The sequence below is a fragment of the Ricinus communis genome, chromosome 10, assembly GCF_019578655.1.
Source record: "Ricinus communis isolate WT05 ecotype wild-type chromosome 10, ASM1957865v1, whole genome shotgun sequence".
NCBI lineage: Eukaryota > Viridiplantae > Streptophyta > Magnoliopsida > Malpighiales > Euphorbiaceae > Ricinus > Ricinus communis.
The window spans coordinates 2,777,459-2,799,230 of NC_063265.1; the positions used below are offsets into that span (position 1 = coordinate 2,777,459).

General features: G+C 26.8%; 1 protein-coding gene across 1 annotated transcript; it reads right to left on the bottom strand.

Annotated features, from left to right (window-relative positions):
* Nucleotides 1–7,494: 7,494 nt before the first annotated feature.
* On the bottom strand, nt 7,495–11,424 carry LOC8262021 (phosphoglycolate phosphatase 2). The gene is made up of 11 exons (XM_002534293.4): nt 11,215–11,424; nt 11,031–11,098; nt 10,828–10,920; nt 10,664–10,735; nt 10,388–10,459; nt 9,892–9,951; nt 9,753–9,805; nt 8,652–8,749; nt 8,480–8,579; nt 7,850–7,953; nt 7,495–7,762 (listed from the first exon to the last, which is right to left on the bottom strand). The coding sequence occupies exons 1-11, from the start codon at nt 11,372–11,374 to the stop codon at nt 7,662–7,664; spliced, it is 981 nt and encodes a 326-aa protein (XP_002534339.3). The 5' UTR covers nt 11,375–11,424; the 3' UTR covers nt 7,495–7,661.
* Between the last annotated feature and the right edge of the window lie 10,348 nt (nt 11,425–21,772).

The following is a 21,772-nucleotide window of genomic DNA, read 5'->3' on the forward strand; positions in this document are numbered from 1 at the left end:
CTGTCTTATTTGGTTTTAAGATTTTAGAGAAGTTCAGTAATTTAAAAATCAACGAATTTAAGATTTATTATTCGCATTAAATATAAAAATAATCGGTTGACTGTTGTTTTTTTTTCTGTTTGAAGCTAAGAATAATTTTAGGATAATATAAATTTATTAGGAATAATATGAAAATATAAAATATTATAATAATTTATTATAAATTTTAAAATTTTCATCTTCTAAATCACAAATTAAAATCTTAAAAATTGAAAGATTTTGGAGGATAGAGAACTTTTCAAATTCCATTGATATAGACTTTTTCTTTTTCTTACTAAACAACAAATTTAAATTAAATTCATAATTTTTATAAAATCTCTCAATTTAAATATTTTCTTTTAGTCTAGGTTATTTTCACCTATATACTAAACCGAAGATGAATTGAAAATAGTCTAGGTAAAATTAATTATAGCTAAATTAAATTTTAATAAAGTAAATAAAATTTTAAAATAAATTTCATATTAGTATATCAATATATTCCATAACATTAAAATATATCTTTCAATTTTATCATTTTTATTTTACTTTCTTTTCTCATGTCTTTTTTTCAAATGAAATAAATATTTTAATATTTTTTAAACCAAATGATAACTTGAATGAATATTCATAATTTTTAATGAATTTCTCTTTTCAAATAAAAGATATTGACATAGTAGAGTATTAAATATGAGTGAAAATTAGAGAAAAGTTAGTATTTTAATATTTTATAGTTATTTATAACATTTTAAAATAAGAATAATTGAAATATTTTTTATTCATAAATAAAACATTTTTAAATGTCTTTTTAAAAAGAATTAATCTTAAATTTATTAGTATAATAATATAAAAATTATTTTAAAAATATTTATTAATTGATTTCTAGTATTGTATAAAATAATCCTATAAATATAATTCATAATACTAGTTTTTAGAATTATAAAATGCAATATTAAAAATGTAATTGAAAATTTTATTGAATTAGAATTATTATCTAACTAGAAAACTAATTTGTTAGTTGATAACATTATATACAAGTTTGAACCCTATGTGTCAAAAATAAGTACACATTTTAAAATAAAAATTATATGTGTTAAAATACATATCAAAGAAGTTATGTCTCACTGCGTGTTGTGCAATATTTATAATTATTTTAATTACAAATAACAATGTAAATTGAGTTTATAAATAGAATTTTTTAATTTTTTATAATTATTTATAGTTTTTACAAAATAATAACATATGAAATATTTTTAAGCATTTTTCTTAATTTCTTAATATTCTAAAGTTTTATTTGTAATAATATTAAACTTATTTTAAAAATAATTATTAATTTATTTTTAGTAATATATAAATTAATACTATAAATATAATTGATTTACTATTTTTTAGTATTAAAAACTATTATATAATTAGACAATTAACTTATTAATTAAACTCCTTCCATCCAATATTGATAAGATATTTTTTAAAATTAAAATAATTATTTAATTAGAAAATTAATTCATTAGTTAATATAATATTAAAAATATATTAGAATGCTATTTTTAAAATTAGAGTTATTATTTAAATAAAATATAAATTATTAATTAATAAATTAACATAATATATATATATATATATATATATATATATATATATATATATATATATATATTTGAGACTTAAATTTTTTGCCATATGTATGCTTAATTTTTGACACATAAGATTTTTGTTCCGATATGTATATTTACTTTTGACACATGGGATTCAATTTTTGTTTGAGTTGGATCCTCAAGAACATTTCCAACTTGGGACTTTGGATCCCTAAGTACCCAATTTACTTGGGGATCTCGAACTTTTTTTTTTTAGTGGATTCTCAAGAACATTCCCAACTTGGAGCTCTAGATCCTCAAGTATCCGTTTTACTTAGGAATCTCGAACTTTTAAATATATATATATATATATATATATATATATATATATATATATATTACTTAGATCCTCAAAACTATTTCGAACTTGGGGCTTTCAAAATGAAATATTTTAAAATATTTTATAGATCCCCAAGAACATTTCCAACTTGGGGCTCTCGAATTAAATTATTATCAGTTAACTTAGAGAATCCGATAGATAAAATTAGAGTCCTAAAAACTAGTTTTACTTGGAAATCTCATATTAAAATACTATCAATTACCTAAGAACAATTCTAACTTGAGGAACTACTTGGGGCTCCGACTTAAAATATTTAAAGTATTATTGGATTCCCAAGAACAATTCTAACTTGGGGAACTACTTGAGGCCTCAGACTTAAAATATTATTGGGTCTCTAAGAACATTTCTAACTTGAAAAACTACTTGGGGCTTCACTTTAAATATTTTATTGGTCTTCCACATATTGATCCTTAAAGAACCATATATTTTTAAAACCAATAAAACATTTAAATCATAACATGTTTAATTCCTATATACCTATACAGTCAGACTTTTATCCTTAAAATTTCTAACAATTCAAATAACTAAAACGTAAGCGCCTATTTAGTTTTACAGTTGTGGATCAACGCCTAGTTTACCATTATGATTCTTCTGAGACCACCAACGTTTCCTGTTCTAAAGATAGAGCTCCTTCTAATTACAGAGGTGGTTTGCTTCTTTTCTCATTAACTTTGATGTGTGCCTACTTTTACTTATATCATGTTCAATATAAAATATATTTCCACTAGGAATCTTTTTTACATGTGTCTTCTGTATGTGGTTTGTCCCATCTTGCATTATCTTTATCCTTCCTTATTCACTCATCACACATCATAAATAAGACACCAAAAAATAAAAGTGGGCATAAAACCTACTTTTATTTAATTTCTTAATGGTGGTTTTAGAATTTTACAGTGGAATAACAAATAATAGAAAATAACTAAAAGAAAAATTGGCCATTTATTCTAGTCTTACATAGATCTTAAGAGTAGTAAAAAAATATTATTTCAAGTTCTTTTTCTTGGTCGTGGCATTATGCCTTATTGTTTACTTTTTTTCAGATCTATTGTACCTTTTGTATAGTTCTTTCTGTAATCTTACTAGCCAATAAGAATTTATCTTTCCATATAAAAAGAAAAATCAAACAAGCTAAGTAATGTACAATAGTTTGCATAAAGGTACAAACTTTCGAATAAAGCATAACAATTGGCAATAAAATTAAGACAAAAAGTAGAAATAATTTAATGCCAATTGTGATTTCAACAGATGAAATCCATAAATTTTAGTTACCTCCTTAATACATATTGACATATGTTGCTCTGCGTTGGTGAAATTTTCTTCTGATTTTTCAAATATCATCCCTTTTAGATCACTATGTTGCCTTTGAAGTCTTTTATCTTGTGTTCTTATGATTGATTGATGCCACTATTCACTAGCTTTTTCATGATACTTCAAGTATTTCTTATTCAATCCTATAGGTACCCGAGGAGTTGGATTCCTACAGACATGAATTATAATTCTTTATTTTTGCTTGTCTTTTATAAAAATTGTTTAGGAACTCATATCTTATGGAAAACTTTTACATTGCGAATCTTTAAAGAATTATCTTCTTTAACCAAGTATTTCTTAGAGATCCACAATTTGTGCAATTATTTTTCCACCTAAAGATCTCTCATTTGCTTTTCTCTTTTTATCAAGGGTGACAATTGAAAAATGGTCTGTTATGTATTGATAGATTTTTTAAGAATTAGTTGGTTTCTTCTTAAGTTTCTCTTGTTGATATTACTTGCCTTTTTCTTTATGAGCACTTTTAGAAACATCTGGAGGGACTTTTGAGGAATGCCTCCTGAGTTTCTTAACAGTAAAAGCTTGATGTAGCAACATAGACCTACCATTGAAGTGACTATGAGGCGCCTTTATATGATTGTTATTTTCTTCCTTCTTTTATGGTGGAAGATAACTTTTCTCTACACGTATTTGATAGTTATTTTTCTCTGGATAACTTATGAATGAATACCCCTTGGGTGCTTCTATATTAGTGTGCCTTAAAGACATTGACAAAACATCATATGACCCTTTGGCCTAAGACTTTTCAGAGCCAAACTTGAAGTAACTTCCTCTACAATATTAGTCATTATTGAACTATATTGTTGCCATAGTTTTTTAGTTGCTTTCTTTTGGCTTTTCATAATCTCCTTCATATGTTTGCAGGCCAATTTTGCTTGAATCCTAAAATTATCAGCTAATAAAGGAGTATTAATATCAAAAATATTCATTGAAGATAAAAATTCAGCCTGCCCTTCCATATTAGGTCCTGTTAAGGTGTATAGGGAATCATGATAATGATTCTCTTTAAGATTCCATTCTACATATGTATTATAATATGGATCATAGTATGGAGTGAAACCTCATTCATAAGGAGTATTTAGATTATGCCCTACTGTTATAGACGCAAATTTCAAGTCTTGAGACCTTGCAATATAATTTTTTTAAAAAAAATATTACTGGATATTGATGACATTCTTTAGAATAAATCCCACCGAGTGTGCCAAATTATATTTGGTGAAAAATTGAATGTCGAGTGTGCCACATGTCCTAAGGTACATGAACCTTTGAAATTGAATTTCACTTTGACTTTTATAATCAGACTAATTATGAATTCCTAAGCTCCTTTATCACAATTTTATTAAATCCTAATTGAATACCGTTGAAAATAATGTAAGAAACTAAATTGAGAGTAAAAGTTAAAGATTTTGATTGAAAGAAAATTGGATTGCATTAATGATAATAATAACATTGTTAGAAATTGAAATAACAATTTGGAATTGAAAAGCTTGAATTGAAACAAGGCTTGTATTTGAAAAGTACTAGAATTAAAATAAACAAAGTCTGAATGATTGAAGAACTTGCTGTAGAATTTGCTTGTTGTTATTGTTGTCCCCTTGTGTTGATGCCCTCTTCTTCTATTTATAGAGTACTCCAAGTTAGCTGCATCTTGAGAAAATAAATGTTAGAGTCGTCTGTCTTGTTTTCCAGTATCTAGAGCCCCATTATCTCAACTATTTTGGGAGTTATTTTCTAAAGAGTGCCAAATAACTCCTATTTTGGTATTAACTGTCAATTTGTACTCCATTTTTACAGACTCTTTTAGTAAATTGTTACTTAATTAATTAATTAATTAAATTAGACTTAAAATTCCGCTTTCTAATAGCTTGAGCCTAAAAAATAATTATGGTGCCAACAATATCTTTCTATCTTATCCATTTTACTTTCTTTTCTCATTTTTTTTTTTAATAAAATGAATTCTTTAATGATTTTTTTTAACCAAATGATAACTTCATTGAATATTCGTGACTATTAATGACTTTCTCTTTTTAAATACAAGATATTCACATAATAGAGTATTAAATATGAGTGAGAATTAGAGAAAATTAGTGTTTTTAATATTTAATAATTATCTATAATATTTTACAATAATAATAATAAATGAAATAATCTTTATTCATAAATAAAATATCTTCAAACGTCTTCTTTAAAAGACTTAATCTAAACTTATTAGTGTAATAATATAAAAATTATTTTAAGAATTTTTATTAATTGATTTCTAGTGTTGTGTAAATTAATCTTATAAATATAATTGATAATACTAGTTCTTAGAATTCTAAATTATTATATAATTAAAAAACTAACTAATTAGTTAATATAATATTAAAAATGTAATTGAAGACTTTGTAAAATTAAAATTATTATCTAATTAGAAAACTTATTTATTGGTTAATAAAACTATATATAAACTTGAACTCTATATATACATTTTAAAATAAAAATTATATATGCTAAAACACATATCAAAAAAATTATGCTTTGTGGATAGAATTTAACCGAATTTTTAATATTTTATAATTATTTATAGTTTTTACAAAATAATAACATATGAAATATTTTTAAGTTCTTTTCTTATTTTCTTAATTTTCTAAGGTTTTATTTTTGTAATAATATTACAATTATTTTAAAATTAATTATTAATTAATCTTTAGTAATATATAAATTAATCTTATAAATATAATTGATATTACTACCTTTTTAGTATTAAAATTTATTATATAATTAGAAAATTAACTTATTAATTAAACTTCTTCCATCCAACTTTGATAAACTATTTTTTAAAATTAGAATAATTATCTAGTTAGAAAATTAATTTATTGGTTAAAATATAGTTAAAATGCTATTTTTAGAATTAGAATTATTATGTCAGGAAAAAATATAACTTATTAAATAATAAATTAATAGAAAATCCTATATATATATATATATATATATATATATATATATATATATATATATATAGACTTTTCTATATATATAAATTTTGAGACCTAAATTTTTTTGACATGTATGCTTAATTTTTGTCACATAAGATTTTTATATTTACTTTTAACATATGAGGTTCAAGCTTACATGCAATTTTATAATTTTTTATTAATTTATTGATTTATAAGTTACGTTCCTAATTAAACACCGACTCTAATTTTAAAAAGTAGTACATTAATTATATTCTAATATTATATTAACTAATAGTTAATTTTCTAATCAAATAATAATACTAATTCTATCCTATGAAATAGAATAATAATTATATTTTAATATTATATTAATTAATAAATTAATTTTATAATAAGATAATAATTCTAATATAGAAAATAATATCTTAAATTATATTTTTAATATTATATTCATTAATAAATTAATTTTTTAATTATATAATAAATTTTTAATTCTAAAAATAGTAATATCAATTATATCGATATGTTAATTTATATAATATTACAATTAATTAATAAATAATTTTTAAAATAATTTCTATATTATTGCATTATAAATTTATAAAATTTAGAAATAGTTAGTTTGCTATTTTTTTAAAAAAAATTATAAATCAATATCAAATATTAAAAAAATTTTAAAAAATTATATATATCAATTTAATTTTATAATCAAAATAATAATAACGGTCATGCAAACAGACAATTAGTTGCGATTAACTTGAATCTCATATATCAAAAATAAATACATATGTCAAAATAAAAATTATTGTGTCAAAATATATAGACCGTGTCTTAATTATTATGTTTGGTGATTATATATATATATATATATATATATATATATAATCACCAAACATAATAATTAAGACTTTCACCTTAAAAGGCCTCTTGCTCCTTAAATAAATTTTTATAAAATCATATAATCTACGAATCCTATCAGAATCAGATGTAATCATATAAATTATGTGAAACAAAAATAATTTACAAAATCATACACAAAATTATAACCAGACAAAAAGAAAGAAAATTAAATAAAGTTGCTGTAACATAAAACTAAACTAAAATAGTAAATATAGAAAAGATGCAACACATTGACACAATGCTATTTGAACATTTAAAAACAAAAATCCAAGTTATGAACCTGCAGTCTGCATTTCAAAAAGAGCATCTCAAGCACAAAAGATAAGATCCTGGAGCATTATTATTCATTTAATCAATAGGACTGCTTTTATTAAAATGCAAACAGTACAAGGCAATGCAAATAATTCACGAAACTCTACAAATCTGTTAACAGATTGAAAAGATAAACATTTGTTATAGGCATTGTCAAATTTGCCTAAATAATAATTCAGCTACAAGAATAATGAGAGGTTATGGCCCCATTAAGTCAAGGAAATCAGACACCTTGCTTGTGTAATAATCTGGTTGTATATTGTTCATAGGGTCTTCTAGAGTGGATTGATTTGTCACTCCTGTAATTTTAGCAGTTTGAAACATCATAATTTTTACAAGTTCCGATGATATGAGGAAAAGAAACTTAAGGAAAGAAACTAATGCACCTGAAAGAACAAGAAGAGTTTTGCAGCCAGCATTTTGTCCAAATAAAATATCAGTGTCCAGTCTATCACCCACCATACACATTTTGGAGGTGCTCACATGAAATCTGCTAAACAAAGCATATTGCAGATGTTAAACATCTGAAATGTCTCCCGTGATCCAGTTGTGGTTGGAATGTCAATGTTGCAAGTATCATTAAAAAAGAATCAAAGGCCAGTCATTATCTTGTTAAGATGAGCATTTCCCGCAATATCACATTGCCGTTTGAAAATGCAAACTCATTTTGGATTATGAGACTTGTGCCTCCCATTGATTAGACATGGCAAACTTCAATACATTCGTACAACAGATAAAGAAATATAGTTGTTACAACAAACGGGTGAGAGTTCACTGAAGAGAAATACAACAGCCTACTATAGTCGAGGTTTTTCCTTTATGCAGAGGATTACGAGAAACACAAAATTACAAAAAGTTATCCCCATTACTAGAACTGCCTAGATCAAGAATATTATACCTCTAAATGCACAGTCTCAACAGTAAACCGTGCATTACTGCATTTAAGCAAATAAATATGCAAGATGACAATAAATAAGAATCATCAGTTAGAAACTACCATATTAAAATTAACTTACTTTTGCATCAAAAATTCCATCATGAAAGTTGATGGTTTTCCAACTAAAATAGGCTCTTTCTCTGTTGAACCACAGATGGCAGCAACCATACAACCCGCACCTGAAACCCAGAAGCAAACTTAGGCCAAAATGGTAAGCAAGTAATTTAAACAAGTAAGCTTAGCTTCCTGACCAGGCCACTCTTGTAAATCAGTCATATGTCCCACTGCATCACGATTTGTTGCAATAAATAGACAACCTGGATTCTCCCGTATGCATAGGGTTCCATACCTATCATAAAGGAATGCACATACATCTAAAATGAAAATTTTTATTATTATCATTAGCTAAGAAACATATTATAGAACTCATTCCAGATTTATCAGGACATCCTGAAAAAGTTGCAGTACTTCACGATTTCATATCTTTATCTTTTATGCAAATATATCTGAGCTAAGATATTTTCAACTCTCACTTCCACCAGTAAATTATTTTACATGTGTATCTTAGCAAGTCCAGAAGCTGAATACATATTCTATATAATTTTTCGATATAGATAATTCCTTTCACAAAGATTTAATTTATCTTAGCAATTCTGCAAAGGTGCAGGTTTCCTTCTCATGAGAATGCTAATGATGGAATAGGGAATGCCATAGCACCTTGACAGCAATTAGTAAGGAGATGGATAATTATATGAGTATGCATGAGTTTGGAAATTGAAACTTGAAGTACTTGTAGCAAATTTCCATGAGGCTTTGTTGAAATTTGAAAGGTATTAAAGAAGATTTAGGGGAAGATGCAAAACTTGCCCAAAGGTGTGCCATGATCAAATACTTGCAACCACCTCAAGGTACCGCATCCAGCTTCGAAATCAACAGAAGTAAACTTTTTAATTACTGAATTTTTCAGAATTTCTCCTTTTTGTTTATTTACCTTGAGATCTAAGCATTAGAAAAGTCCACAAAATCTAGATATTGGGATTGGACTTGCAATCAATTCATAACCTTTCAACCCCCAACAATAAAAATTTGAACTACATTGATATGCCTTGAAGCACTCGGCCGTCTCACCTACATAAAGAATATGGCCCAGAAATCGAGTGAATCCTAGCCATTCATATTAGATTGTTGAAACCAAAACTGTGGTCAACCCCTAAATACCCTTCATTTTCTTTCCATATTATTTACAATATTTCAAAGTGATTTTTGTCAGAATTTCAGAGGGTGAACAATCAAATAAAACAAAGAAGATTTAAAACAATGAGCTAGAGAACAAGGAATCCAGGCTGTCTTACTGAAGTTTGTAATAGTTGATATATGGATCTATCCCAACCACAACTGCTCCAACCTGGGATAAGAGTGGTATCATTATAAATCTCAAGCAGGAACTGAGAGAAGTAATGTTCAACTAAATTGTGGCCAGTATGTTATTACACTCTTATCATGATCAAATAAGGAATTTGATTTCAGCTCTACTCTTTTTTCACCATCTTCCTGCAATAAATGTCTTCAGTAAATATTACTCAAGATAAAAATATAAGGTGAAATCTTGCATCATTTAAAGCATAGGCATAAGGACAAAAGGGTTTTTCCTTAACAAGGAGCGACAAAGAGAAACCATTATCAAGCTACAAGGAGCTAGTAACCAAATCAGGATAGCTAATGCATTTTTCTGTTGCAAAAGCGGAGGAACATCTGCAGTTGCAACAGATAGAGTAAGGTTGAAGAAATCTTTTGGATTATTGCAGCCTTGTGGATCACAAGAGATCAAAGAAAGTGAAAACATGTCTATCAACCGTAAGGGAAATGAAATAGAGAAAACATGACAAGCACCAAATAGTTTCTCAACTTTTCTGTTCTAAAAAACTAAAGGAAGGAAATTTAAGGGAGGAAAAACAACATTTGCATTAGGGAATTTGTAGGGACATACCGGGCCACCAAGACCTTTGTAACCCGCAAGCTGGAGCTCTTCTAATATACCTTCTCCACCTATCACATATACCTACAAAAACAATCAATGAGAAACTAAACACACAGTACTAATGCCTCAACACATGCAATTTAGGATGTAAATGAAGACAGTAGTACCTACCACATCAGTCTACATCATGACAAGAATCTCCTTTCAAGAGTTGGTCATAACATTAATCTAACTAGTCTACCATTAAAGGGTAGACAAAAAGGATAAGCAAAGAGTACAACCAACCTTCTTCTCTTGAGGGAAATTGTTAGTCTTTAGGTACATAGCAGCTGCAAAAGATGAAGAGAATATCTCATCCTACAACAAATAAATGAATAAAAACACATTTATATAACAGAGATAGTACTCTGAATTGTGAATTGAAAATTCTACCAAAACAAAATGCAAACCTCACTAACAGAAATTCCAAGAGAATGAAACTTCTTAGAATATTGCTTTCTTGATTTTAAGGAATTGTTTGTCACAAAAACCAGCTTCTTCCCCTGAGTTATATACCAGAACATACATCTATATTCACTCACAAATAGATGTGCTGATTTATTAAGAAAATAAAAAGTTTAAACATTTAAAACAAAAGGAGATAATGAGCTACCTTAGAGCGAAGTAATTCAAGTGATTGAGAAACACCATCAATGAGTTTATCGCCTTTCCATATCACACCTATATTCACAAATATGAAAGAACATAAATTCCCAATTCACAGCAACCCACATTCCATTACTTTAGAGACTACAAAAATTTAGATGGGAATCAAAGACTAAAGATTGAAGACAGACCATCACAATCAAAAAGAAATGCCTCAACAGAGTCAAAGAGGGTCCTGAAGTTGTTAGATGACAGCAGCTGAGCGACCCTTTTTGCAGTGTTCATCGTCTCAACAATTTTTAAAGAGCTTCCTGGAGAAAGTATATGAAATAAAGAAGAGGCCTGCAACATAAAATATAAAGAGAATGTGGCTGCTATGCAGCAGACGCTAAAATGGACTGTAAATGCGTTCTTGTTTGTTTGTTGAGTTTGTCACTTTTGGAATCTTCTTCGCAATAATTCACATTTGGTCTTTATATTTTTATTCTTTCATATTAAGTCCTTACACTTTCATTCATAATTAAATTCTTATACATTTATTTTTATAAAAATTTAAGTCTTTCACTTCCATTTCATTAACATTAAATTTTTATGTGTTTATTTTTATAAAAATAAAAAATAAAAGTCGCTTATCAGTATGTTGCATGACCATTATTATTATTTTAATTATAAAATTAAATTGATAGATATAATTTAATTAAACTTTCGATAGTTAACTTTTTTAAAAAATAATAGCAAACTAATAATTTTTAAATTTTTTCTTAATTTTTAAGATTTTAAAATCTTATTAGTGCAATAATATAAAAATATTTTAAAAATATTAATTAATTAATTTTAATATTACATAAATTAATACAATCAAAATAATTGACATTATTTTTTTAAATAAAACTTTATTTTATAATTAAAAAAATTAATTCATAATTGAATGTAATATTAAGAATAGAAATTAAGATGTTATTTTCTAGAATTAGAATTGTTATTTAATTAAAAATTAATTTATTAGTTAATATAATATTAAAATATAATTAATATGCTATTTAAGATAGAATTAGTATTATTATATGATTAGGAAACTATTTATTATTTAATATAATATTAAAATATAATTAATATATTATCTTTTAGAATTATAGTTAATATTTAATTAGGAATATAACCTAAATAAACTAGGAAGATTAAATCATGAGATAATTACAGTCTAGATCCTAAATATAAATCCTAGAAAAGAAAATCTAAAATAAATTCATAAATCAATAACATGACTACGTATGTAGAGGAGACAGATATGTATTTAAATCTTAAAGAGTGTTTTAACTTAAAAAGGACTTAATTTTCATATATATCTCAATTACCCTTAATTTTAATAATTTTAAGAATTAAATTTTTAGAAAAATTAGCCAGGAAAGGAGTTGAGTCACGCCTCCCACGACCTAGCGGAGGTGCTGTGACCTTGCGGCTATTGTGTGGGCGCAACAACTCTCCTCCTCGCAATCCCGTCCATGCCTCGTGTTGATGTGGTCCGCAACCTCGCAGAAGACATGTAGGTGTTTATCGTTGCATCGCGTCTGCCTCGTTCGTGGATGGTTCTGCAAGCCCGCTAACACCAAAATAGTTCTTTTGACTTTATTATTTATATTTAGTTTTCTTTTTCATATCTTTTTCTAAAATGAATAAAGTTTTTTTATAAATTTTAACTAGCATAATTCAAATCAAATTAATTTTGAATTTTATATATTTGATGGTTTCCTTTAGTTTCTATAACACATAATATTTAAGAATTTTAACTTTTAAGAGGAAACTTTTTAAAAACTATATATATATATATATATATATGTTGTTTATTTTTAAAAATATATATTAATGTTATTTTAATTTTTAATTAATTTCTATAATGTACATTAGAAAACTTGATTTTTAATTTAGCAGTAGAAATTCTAGAGAGTTTATCTTTAAGAATCTATTTGATTTATGAATGGTTGAGTAATAATAGAATATAATTATGTCAAACTGGAAATAATCAAGTAGTCATTACGTAGATTAATAGGTAATTTAATTGGAAAGACCATATTGTTATTAAAATTTACTCAATTTGGTCATGATAGGCATTATAAACAACAAAAATATTAAACCATTGGAACAACCTCGTATTATTATTTCAAATCGAAGTGCATAGAGTGTTTTCTTAAATTTTTATTTGAGTTATGAATGATCAAGTAATAATAGAATATAATTAGGTCATAATCCTAATAATCATTATAGACCATATCAAGCAATCTATTATCAAGTTTATTGAATTCATTGGCTTTGTTTTTCAATAAAGTGGTTTGATTAATAAGTTTTTAGTTAATTCGGAAGGTTTGACAAATAAAAGAAAAATATAAAAATATACATCTTTGAAAATATATTTAACCATTAGATTTTAATTAGCTATGTAATTTTGATGATTTTATATTAAAATCTATGGTGATAAACAATAACTTATTGAAAAGAATTTAAAAAGAAAATAATCTCTAATATGATTTATAATTTTGAATTATAAATTACTGTCGGATTGATTTCAAAAAAGATGTGAATCGCACTAAATTTAGAAAAAAAAAAAAACTTAAAGAAGAAAATAATATAATTTAATTAAGATATGCATCATCAAGTGACCAATCAATACCTTCAAAAAGTATTTAAATAGCTATTTAATCTATTTTTCACGTTCTTAAAAGAAGTTATAAAACAATTTGGATTACTTGTGTAGCTAGGACATATGTATAATAAATAAGAAAAGAAAGTTAAAGAATGAAAAACTAAATAAAAATAACATAATTTGCAAAAAGGAAGTTTTTCCTAAAATAATACTAATCTTACCTTACAAATTTCTTAATTTAATTTAACCGAAAGGGAATTAAATTTCTTTTAGTTTTAAACATATAGACAAGCCATTAAATTTAAGTTAATTATGTCTCGGAGGGAATTAATAAGAAAATCGAGAAGAGTGGGATATATTTACATTTGTGGTATCACTTTTTGGTGGAAAGAAAGAGCTAATGTAAAAATAAAAGGATTTTATATCATTTTATTTTATTAAATGTTACTTAGAGTCATTTAAATAAGCATTAAATTGACGTCAACTGCTTTTTATCCGGATAGATTTTAGCATTTAAATAAGCTTAATTAATGCTCTTGGATATCACTGAACATCATTATGAATTTCACAAATGTTAAAAGTTAAATGACTTTAACCCAAAAGTGAAAAATCTAACCTGTAATTTGATTTCAATTCTTTTTTTTTTTTTTTTTTGTGTGTCGTTGTAATAATGGTCCTTTGCTTCCATGAAGAGAAAAGTTCTGGTTTGCTACTCATATTTATTGATTTATATATTGGATTGAGGAATGCTAATCAAAACATGGCTCCTAAAAAGAAGGCAAGATTATCTAATTTATGCCTGGAGATTGAAGATTTTAATTGAATATGCGCAAAGAAATATAAAGAAAGCAAGAAATTCAATGTATGTTTTCACAGATGCAAAGTTATGCAGGCATGCATCCGCTGCTTCTCCAAGCACTGTGTTTCTCATCAGCTGGATGGTTAATCAAGTGATCAAGATTCATCACAAGAATATGCAACTGCTGCCATTACTTCTTATTGCTTTAGCTCTCTTGTAAGGATAACCAGCAGCAATGAGTTCATCGGCAAGATTCTTGGTTTTTTGAAGATATTCTGATACAGACATGTCATGTCTTTTGAGCCCTTAAAGGTTTATATGCAGCTGGAGTTGTTGATTTTATGACATCGAACCAAAGGTCTGACTGAAGGCTGTCCATACTTGGAATAAGGAGGTTAAACTTATATTTCTTTGTAAGTGAGGATAAGAGCCATGTCATGAGCAACTGATTTTCTGTAAACCATGTTTGATACGGGAACTTCTTAAGTGGAGCAGATATATTCCCATCAACAAATCCCATAAGGTTTTGGTAATTAAGGGTAGAAATTGAGTTTTCCATGCAAGAAAGTCCTTTGAGGTAAATTCTATGGCAAAAGTTCGGTGTGCTTATGCGAGAGAAAAAGTGATTGTTGCGGAGGCAGCGATAAAGGTATTATTCTTTGCCATTTGGACTTGATACCGTATAAAAGCTGATAGTTTTAGAAGAAAGAGATGGTTTATATATTAGATTAATATTGAACTAAGAAAATATAGCTCTATAAATTGAGATACAATGATAAGATATACATTAGAAAGTACAATAAATTTAACAGACTTAGCAACTATTTAAACAAGTTATCTTTCATACTATCTAATAGTTGTTTCATCACAATTTTTCTTCTCTTACCAGCATTATCACCTTTAAAAGTCTCCTTTGAGAAAAGGAGAAAAAACTTAGTCATTACTGTAATATTCGAAATTTTTTTTTTTAATAATATTAATAATAGTAATAATTCATAACGAGTTTTTATTTAAAGTAATATTACTTTATTTTCAATTGATTTAGTTGGGATGATTTAAAATAGAATTTCAATACTAGATAAAAAATAAGAGAGTTATTTTTTTATATCTAATTAATTTGATTTTCAAGAAATTAATTAAGTAAATTTCTTGAAAAATAAATTATTTTATATATATATATATATATATATATATATATATATAGGTCACTTAATTTTCTCCCCATATGAATTAAATTCTATATTTTAGAGTTATGAAAGAATTAATAATTAATATATTTTATAAAATAATTTATTTAGAAATGATGAATTTTAATTAGCTAATGGTGTTGATTTTAATTGAAAAATAGTTAGTAAATTGATTAATTAAGTTAATTAAGTGTAGGATTAAATTGGAAATTAATTTTGGAATAAGGATTGAAAATATAATTATTTTAATTTGGAGTTTTAAATAAAAATTTGTATGGTTGATATTTTTGTAATTAAATGTGTCGATAAGGGTATTTTGATAATTTTACTTTTAAAAGCAATGGTAAATAAGTAATTCTATATTTTCAATAATTTTAATTTCGCCCAAATTAAATAGTTAGGGGCTTAATTGAAAAGCTAAAAAAAAGTTGAAGGGTTAATCAGAAATCTTGCAAGGCGAAATTGTTAGTAATTAAAAAATTGAGGGACTAAATGGTAAGAAAGAAAAGTTTAGGGACTAATGCCGATAAGGAAAGAAAGAAAAAGAAAAAAAGAAAAAAAGAGAGGAAGGAGGAGAAGCAAAAGGAGAGGGTGGAGCTGCCGACCGTGGCAGGGGGAGAGGAAGACCGCTCGAGGCGCGGTGGTGACGGCTGGTGGAGAGCAGATGAGTCCATGTAAAAAAAAATAATAAAAGGAAAGAAGAGGGTGTGGCAATCGGAGAGTGGGCTTCCTTTTGGGAGCAGCAACGACGCGATTAGTGGCCGTAGTTGGTAATTGCGATGGAGAGAGAAAGTAGGGGGAGCCGGAATTTTGGGTATTTTCCGGCGAGCTTCGGCCGATCAGAGGACATATCCGGACTCTCCTCAGGTCAAGCTTTCCAATGGCACTGGTTTCATTGGCGATCAGACTCCATTTAAAAATCAGCGGCCGATATCGTCTGTAAATTTTTCTGGATGATCGAAGGTCAAATCGGAATATCGGAAGCTGGAATCATCATCAACGCATTGTTTTGAGTCCATAGGCCCGTTTGAATCGTCGATTGGACTCCGACGACTAGAGGCGAGTCGACCGAGTAATCAAGTGTCTCGCTAATTCTCTAGCCGTTGATTTTAGAGGTTGTTGATATAAATTATGTGTTTATTTAATTGTGTTGAGCATTAGAAAAATATTGTGAGGATTGTTAGTTAAAATAATTAATTGTCGGACCGTTTGCTAATAATCGTGTTTTATGTTGTGTTGCAGAGCCGGGATTTTGGGTATTTTCCGGCGAGCTTCGGCGAGAGATGGCCGATCAGAGGACATATCCGGACTCTCCTCAGCTCAAGCTTTCCAATGGCACTGGTTTCATTGGCAATCAGACTCCATTTAAAAATCAGCGGTCGATATCGTCTGTAAATTTTTCTGTATGATCAGAGGTCAAATCGGAATATCAGAAGCTGGAATCATCATCAACGCATTGTTTTGAGTCCATAGGCGCGTTTGAATCGTCGATTGGACTCCGGCGACTAGAGGTGAGTCAATAGAGTAATCAAGCGTCTCGGTAATTCTCTAGCCATTGATTTTAGAGGTTGTTGATATAAATTATGTGTTTATTTAATTGTGTTGAGCATTAGAAAAATATTGTGAGGATTGTTAGTTAAAATAATTAATTATCGGACCGTTTGCTAATAATCGTGTTTTATGTTGTGTTGCAGAGTCGGAAAAATTAATGCAGTTTTGGTGGATCAACTCCGCGTTAATTAATCGTTGTATATTTGAAGTGTTTTCTGGCAAGTCCTAGACCTGTTATACGGGGGATGGATGTCTGTGATTTAGGGGAGGTTCTACCGAATTTTTTATAGAATTCTTCCGAGTCGAGATTCTTAAGCAGTAATTCTAGGAGTCTAGTCCTAAGGTTAATTGCCAAAGGTTTTATATTTACTGATCGAATTGTTTTCATGATTAGATAAATCCGTCAGTTCGGCTCGCTCCATCCGAGGCATCAGAGCAGAGCTAGGAGGTCGTTAGAACTGTGAGTTAAAGTCATATATCTGCTTCATACGTGTGTCATGCTAAAGTTTTTCACGGCAATTCTAATTAAATAATTTAAGATTTTAATTAATTATTTAATTATTATTTATATATGTATCATTTTCTACATTATGGTTATTGTAAATGTATGTTGACTCGGGATGAGACGAAAGTATAACATGCCATCTGATGGGTTGCATCGGGACCGAGTGCACAACGGTATGAATCTGAGACAGATAGTAAAAAGTAAATTTAGAACTTGCATTGGTCCAGTTTAACTCTCTAGGCTGAGTAGAGTGAGTTTGCCGGAGTAAAGGTCCCTGGTCAAGCATTGCTCTCTGGGCGCTGGCTTTATTGGAAATTTAAGTGACCAGATTGGATTTAAAGACCCTGGTCGAGCTTTGCTCTCTGGGCGCCAGTTCTGTTGGAACAATAGAGTTGAAAGGCTAAGACTATTTAGTAATGGAGATTAGGGTTCTACTGAAGTACTCCATCCCGTAGTATGTGAAATTTATTTTATAGAAGCATGGCATGACACGTACATTTTTGCATGACTTAATATTTTATGTTAAATTAAATAAATGTATTATTGAAGTGTTTGTAATTATTTTTGGATATATGATTTTAACCTACTCTCGATACTGATAGTCTTAATTTGACTGTTTTTCAGGTGTGGTTAGTTTTTCTGCAGTTCTTTTTATTTAGTAGCCCGATTCCTTTATCTTCAGGTTAATGTATTGAATTTTTGGTATGTTTGACTTTAAACTTCTAGAATCTCCGCAGTAGAATTTCAGATTTATCATTTTATAATTTCATGTAAATTATGGCTTTGCCTATTCATGCTGGCAGTCCAAATTCTAAATATGTAGAACTTGACGGGTAAAGTTAATTGTGGATCAGTGCTATTGTATTGAAATTTGATTAAGTTAGTGAATGGTCATGCTTACGGTGGTTTTACGTTTACTCATTCCCTAATGCCGGTCACGGGCTCACAGATCGGATCGTGACAATTACTATTGCTAAATTATTAGCAGGTTTTACTAATTTTATAAATATAAGTAAAAAAGTTAGAAAAAGAAGAAAAAAGAGTATCAACCGTGATTATATAGAACTAAAAAGATTAAAAAAGACAATCTAGTGGAGGAAATGGACAAATGAAGAGCAAAAAAAAATGACCTAGTAGAGAAAATGGAGAGAAAATAGCAAAGTAGAAAGAGAAACCGAGAAAATGGAGAGACACAAACTAGTGTAAAACTGTAATTTTAAAAAAAAATGTAAAAATATAAAAAAATAATAATGATTTAATTTAGAATTATTTATAAAAATATCCTTTTTTAGAAAATGTATTTGCAAAATTACACTCAAATTAAATATACTAAAAATCAACCAAATATCAATCATATACTAAAAATTTATATTAATAGAATATTCTTTTCACTTATATAAGTAATTTCATTTCATTTATATTAATAAAATATTTTTCTTTAATTTTAAGTTGAAAATTATTTTTTTAAAAGAAAATAAAGATTATTAATTTGAAATTGAAACTCAATTTCTAATATTTTTCAACATATAAACATAATATTTCAATAAAAAAATAAGTTTATAATATTTAGAACTTATTTAATGGGTAAATAACAATTCAAGTAAAGAAATTAAAGATATATTTTTACAGATCTGAAAATTAATAAACATCACTTAAAATTTAGCTTGAAAATTAAAATAATTCAAACCAAAATTATTTATTTTACATAAAATTATAAAAAAAATGAACTTTTTATATATAGTAAAATCCAACAAAATTTTAAAGAAAAACATCTCTCCTTTCAGCTCCACCACCTCCTCCTAGCCCACATCCACCTCCACCACTTCCTTCTAGTCCACCTCTACCTCCACGACCAAAGTGCCCACCGCACAAGAGAAGAAGAAGCAACGAAAGCCATTTTTGAAACACCCATCAATACTTCATTTAAAACTAAAGAAATTATAAACTCAATTTGAGTTTCTCTTGATTTGGATAAAATCATTAAAATAAAAAAAGAAACGTATAAAATTTAATTTCATCACATTTTTATGATAATTTTAGAAAAGGACATATTGGGTAATAATTTCATCATTTTAAAATTCATTTTATTAGCCCATCATACAGATAACAAATTATCTAAGTTCATTCAATTGACCCATATTTATCATTTCCTTACTAACTTAAACTCTAATTTGGACCTCTTCTTTTTATTATTAAAAGTGCCACCTGTTTAAAAGAAAAATCAAAATCCCTTCACGTTGAAGTTAAACATGACTTGTCATATTGTGTTATCTTCATTCTTAAAATTTAATAGATAAAATTATAATCGATATAACAATATTATATTATTTAAAATATAAAAAATTAAAATATTAAAATATACAAGTCTCACAAACTTAGAGAATCAGTAAAAAAATCTGTCATAATCTTTTCCAGTAAGTCATTTGACTGGTGCACAAATAGACAAGATATATTTTAGTATTTGTACCATTTAAGATTTTAAAATAACTAATTAAAATAATTAAAAAATATAAAATTGAGAATTTAATTAATAATTAGATTTTAGAACAAGTATATTTTTGTTGTTAATTTTCCTAGTAAAATAATAAAAATAAGATTCTGACCCTTTATATCAGTAACCTGCCTCTCTCTACTGCTAATCTGTTTTCCTTTTTAAAGAAAATCGACAATTGTATCAAACAACTGGACGAATCTCAACCAACTCATACTGTCGCGTTTACTTGTCCTGCGTTTTGTAAGCCGTCGATATTTCCAAGGATTTTGGACTGCAACTTTCTGATCTCAAACCTCTTTAAATTACGGAAATGCCCTTTCTATTGTGTAGTATCCTGTCTAGCTTTTGAGTACAAACATTTTTTTGAATTTAATTTTATTAATATTGATATTTGAATATAAATTATTAATTGTTTATTTTTAAAATATTAAAATTAAAATTCTGATGTTAAAATATTAAATTAAAAATTAAAATTTCATATTCTTTTAAAATATAATTTTATCTCAAAATATTAATTAATCTATATAAATATTTTATCAACTCCAATTTAAAATATAATTTTTCATTCATAACATTAATCAAATTATATATATATATATATATATATATATATATTAAATATAATTTTGAAAAACACAATCTATCAGTAAATTTTATTAGTATAATTATTATTAAAAATATGTAATATATTATAAAATTTTAAATTAAAATAAAAATATTCTTTTCGATTGCCGGATGCTCCTCATGATTCATTTTTTATATAAATATAATAGATTATAAAAATAATTTAATTTTATTAAAAACTATTGATTTAACATAGAATTCTTAGTAAATTTGTCTGCTTTCACTAGCTGTATTTTCATCATTCATATTATAAATAAAATTGAATAATATATATGTATGTAAATATAATGTTAAAGAAATATATAAAATACAAATTCAATATGGGTTGATTCCCAATTAAAATAAAATAAAAAGGAAAGTAGCAGATTAGAAATTCACCAAACTCAATCCTTGATTTTCGTTTTAAAAATATTAATGTGATTTGCATTGGAGAAAAAGTCATATACCCATGAGTCGTTGTATTTTTCTTTATTGGAAAAGAAATGGACGAAGACCAAACAACTGCTAAATTATTGACATTTTAACTAACACATCTTTGACCAAATACTATCATATGATTCAGTGTATGGTAGGCACGCACCAGATGTCCGTGTAAACACCAACCAAATCATTCCGTACGTTTGACTAAATAATCTAATAAGAAAAGATATTTATAATAACTGGAACATAAAATTGAAAAACCTAAGTGCATAATTTTAAAAAAGAGGAATGCAATTATATAATGGAGTATTTTAAAGACAAATATAGTTTGATTTTTTGATATTTTTTTAATAAAATAAATACTCGGTCATTGTTTTTAGTAAAAATAAGTATTTTTTATTTAAATTCTTGAGTCATAAGAATTTAATTATTTTTACTTTTATCAACTATTATTTTAGTATTATTTATATTTAAATCTAATATTATTATTTGGCTATTATATTATAGTGAATAAGTTATTGTTATGAGGAG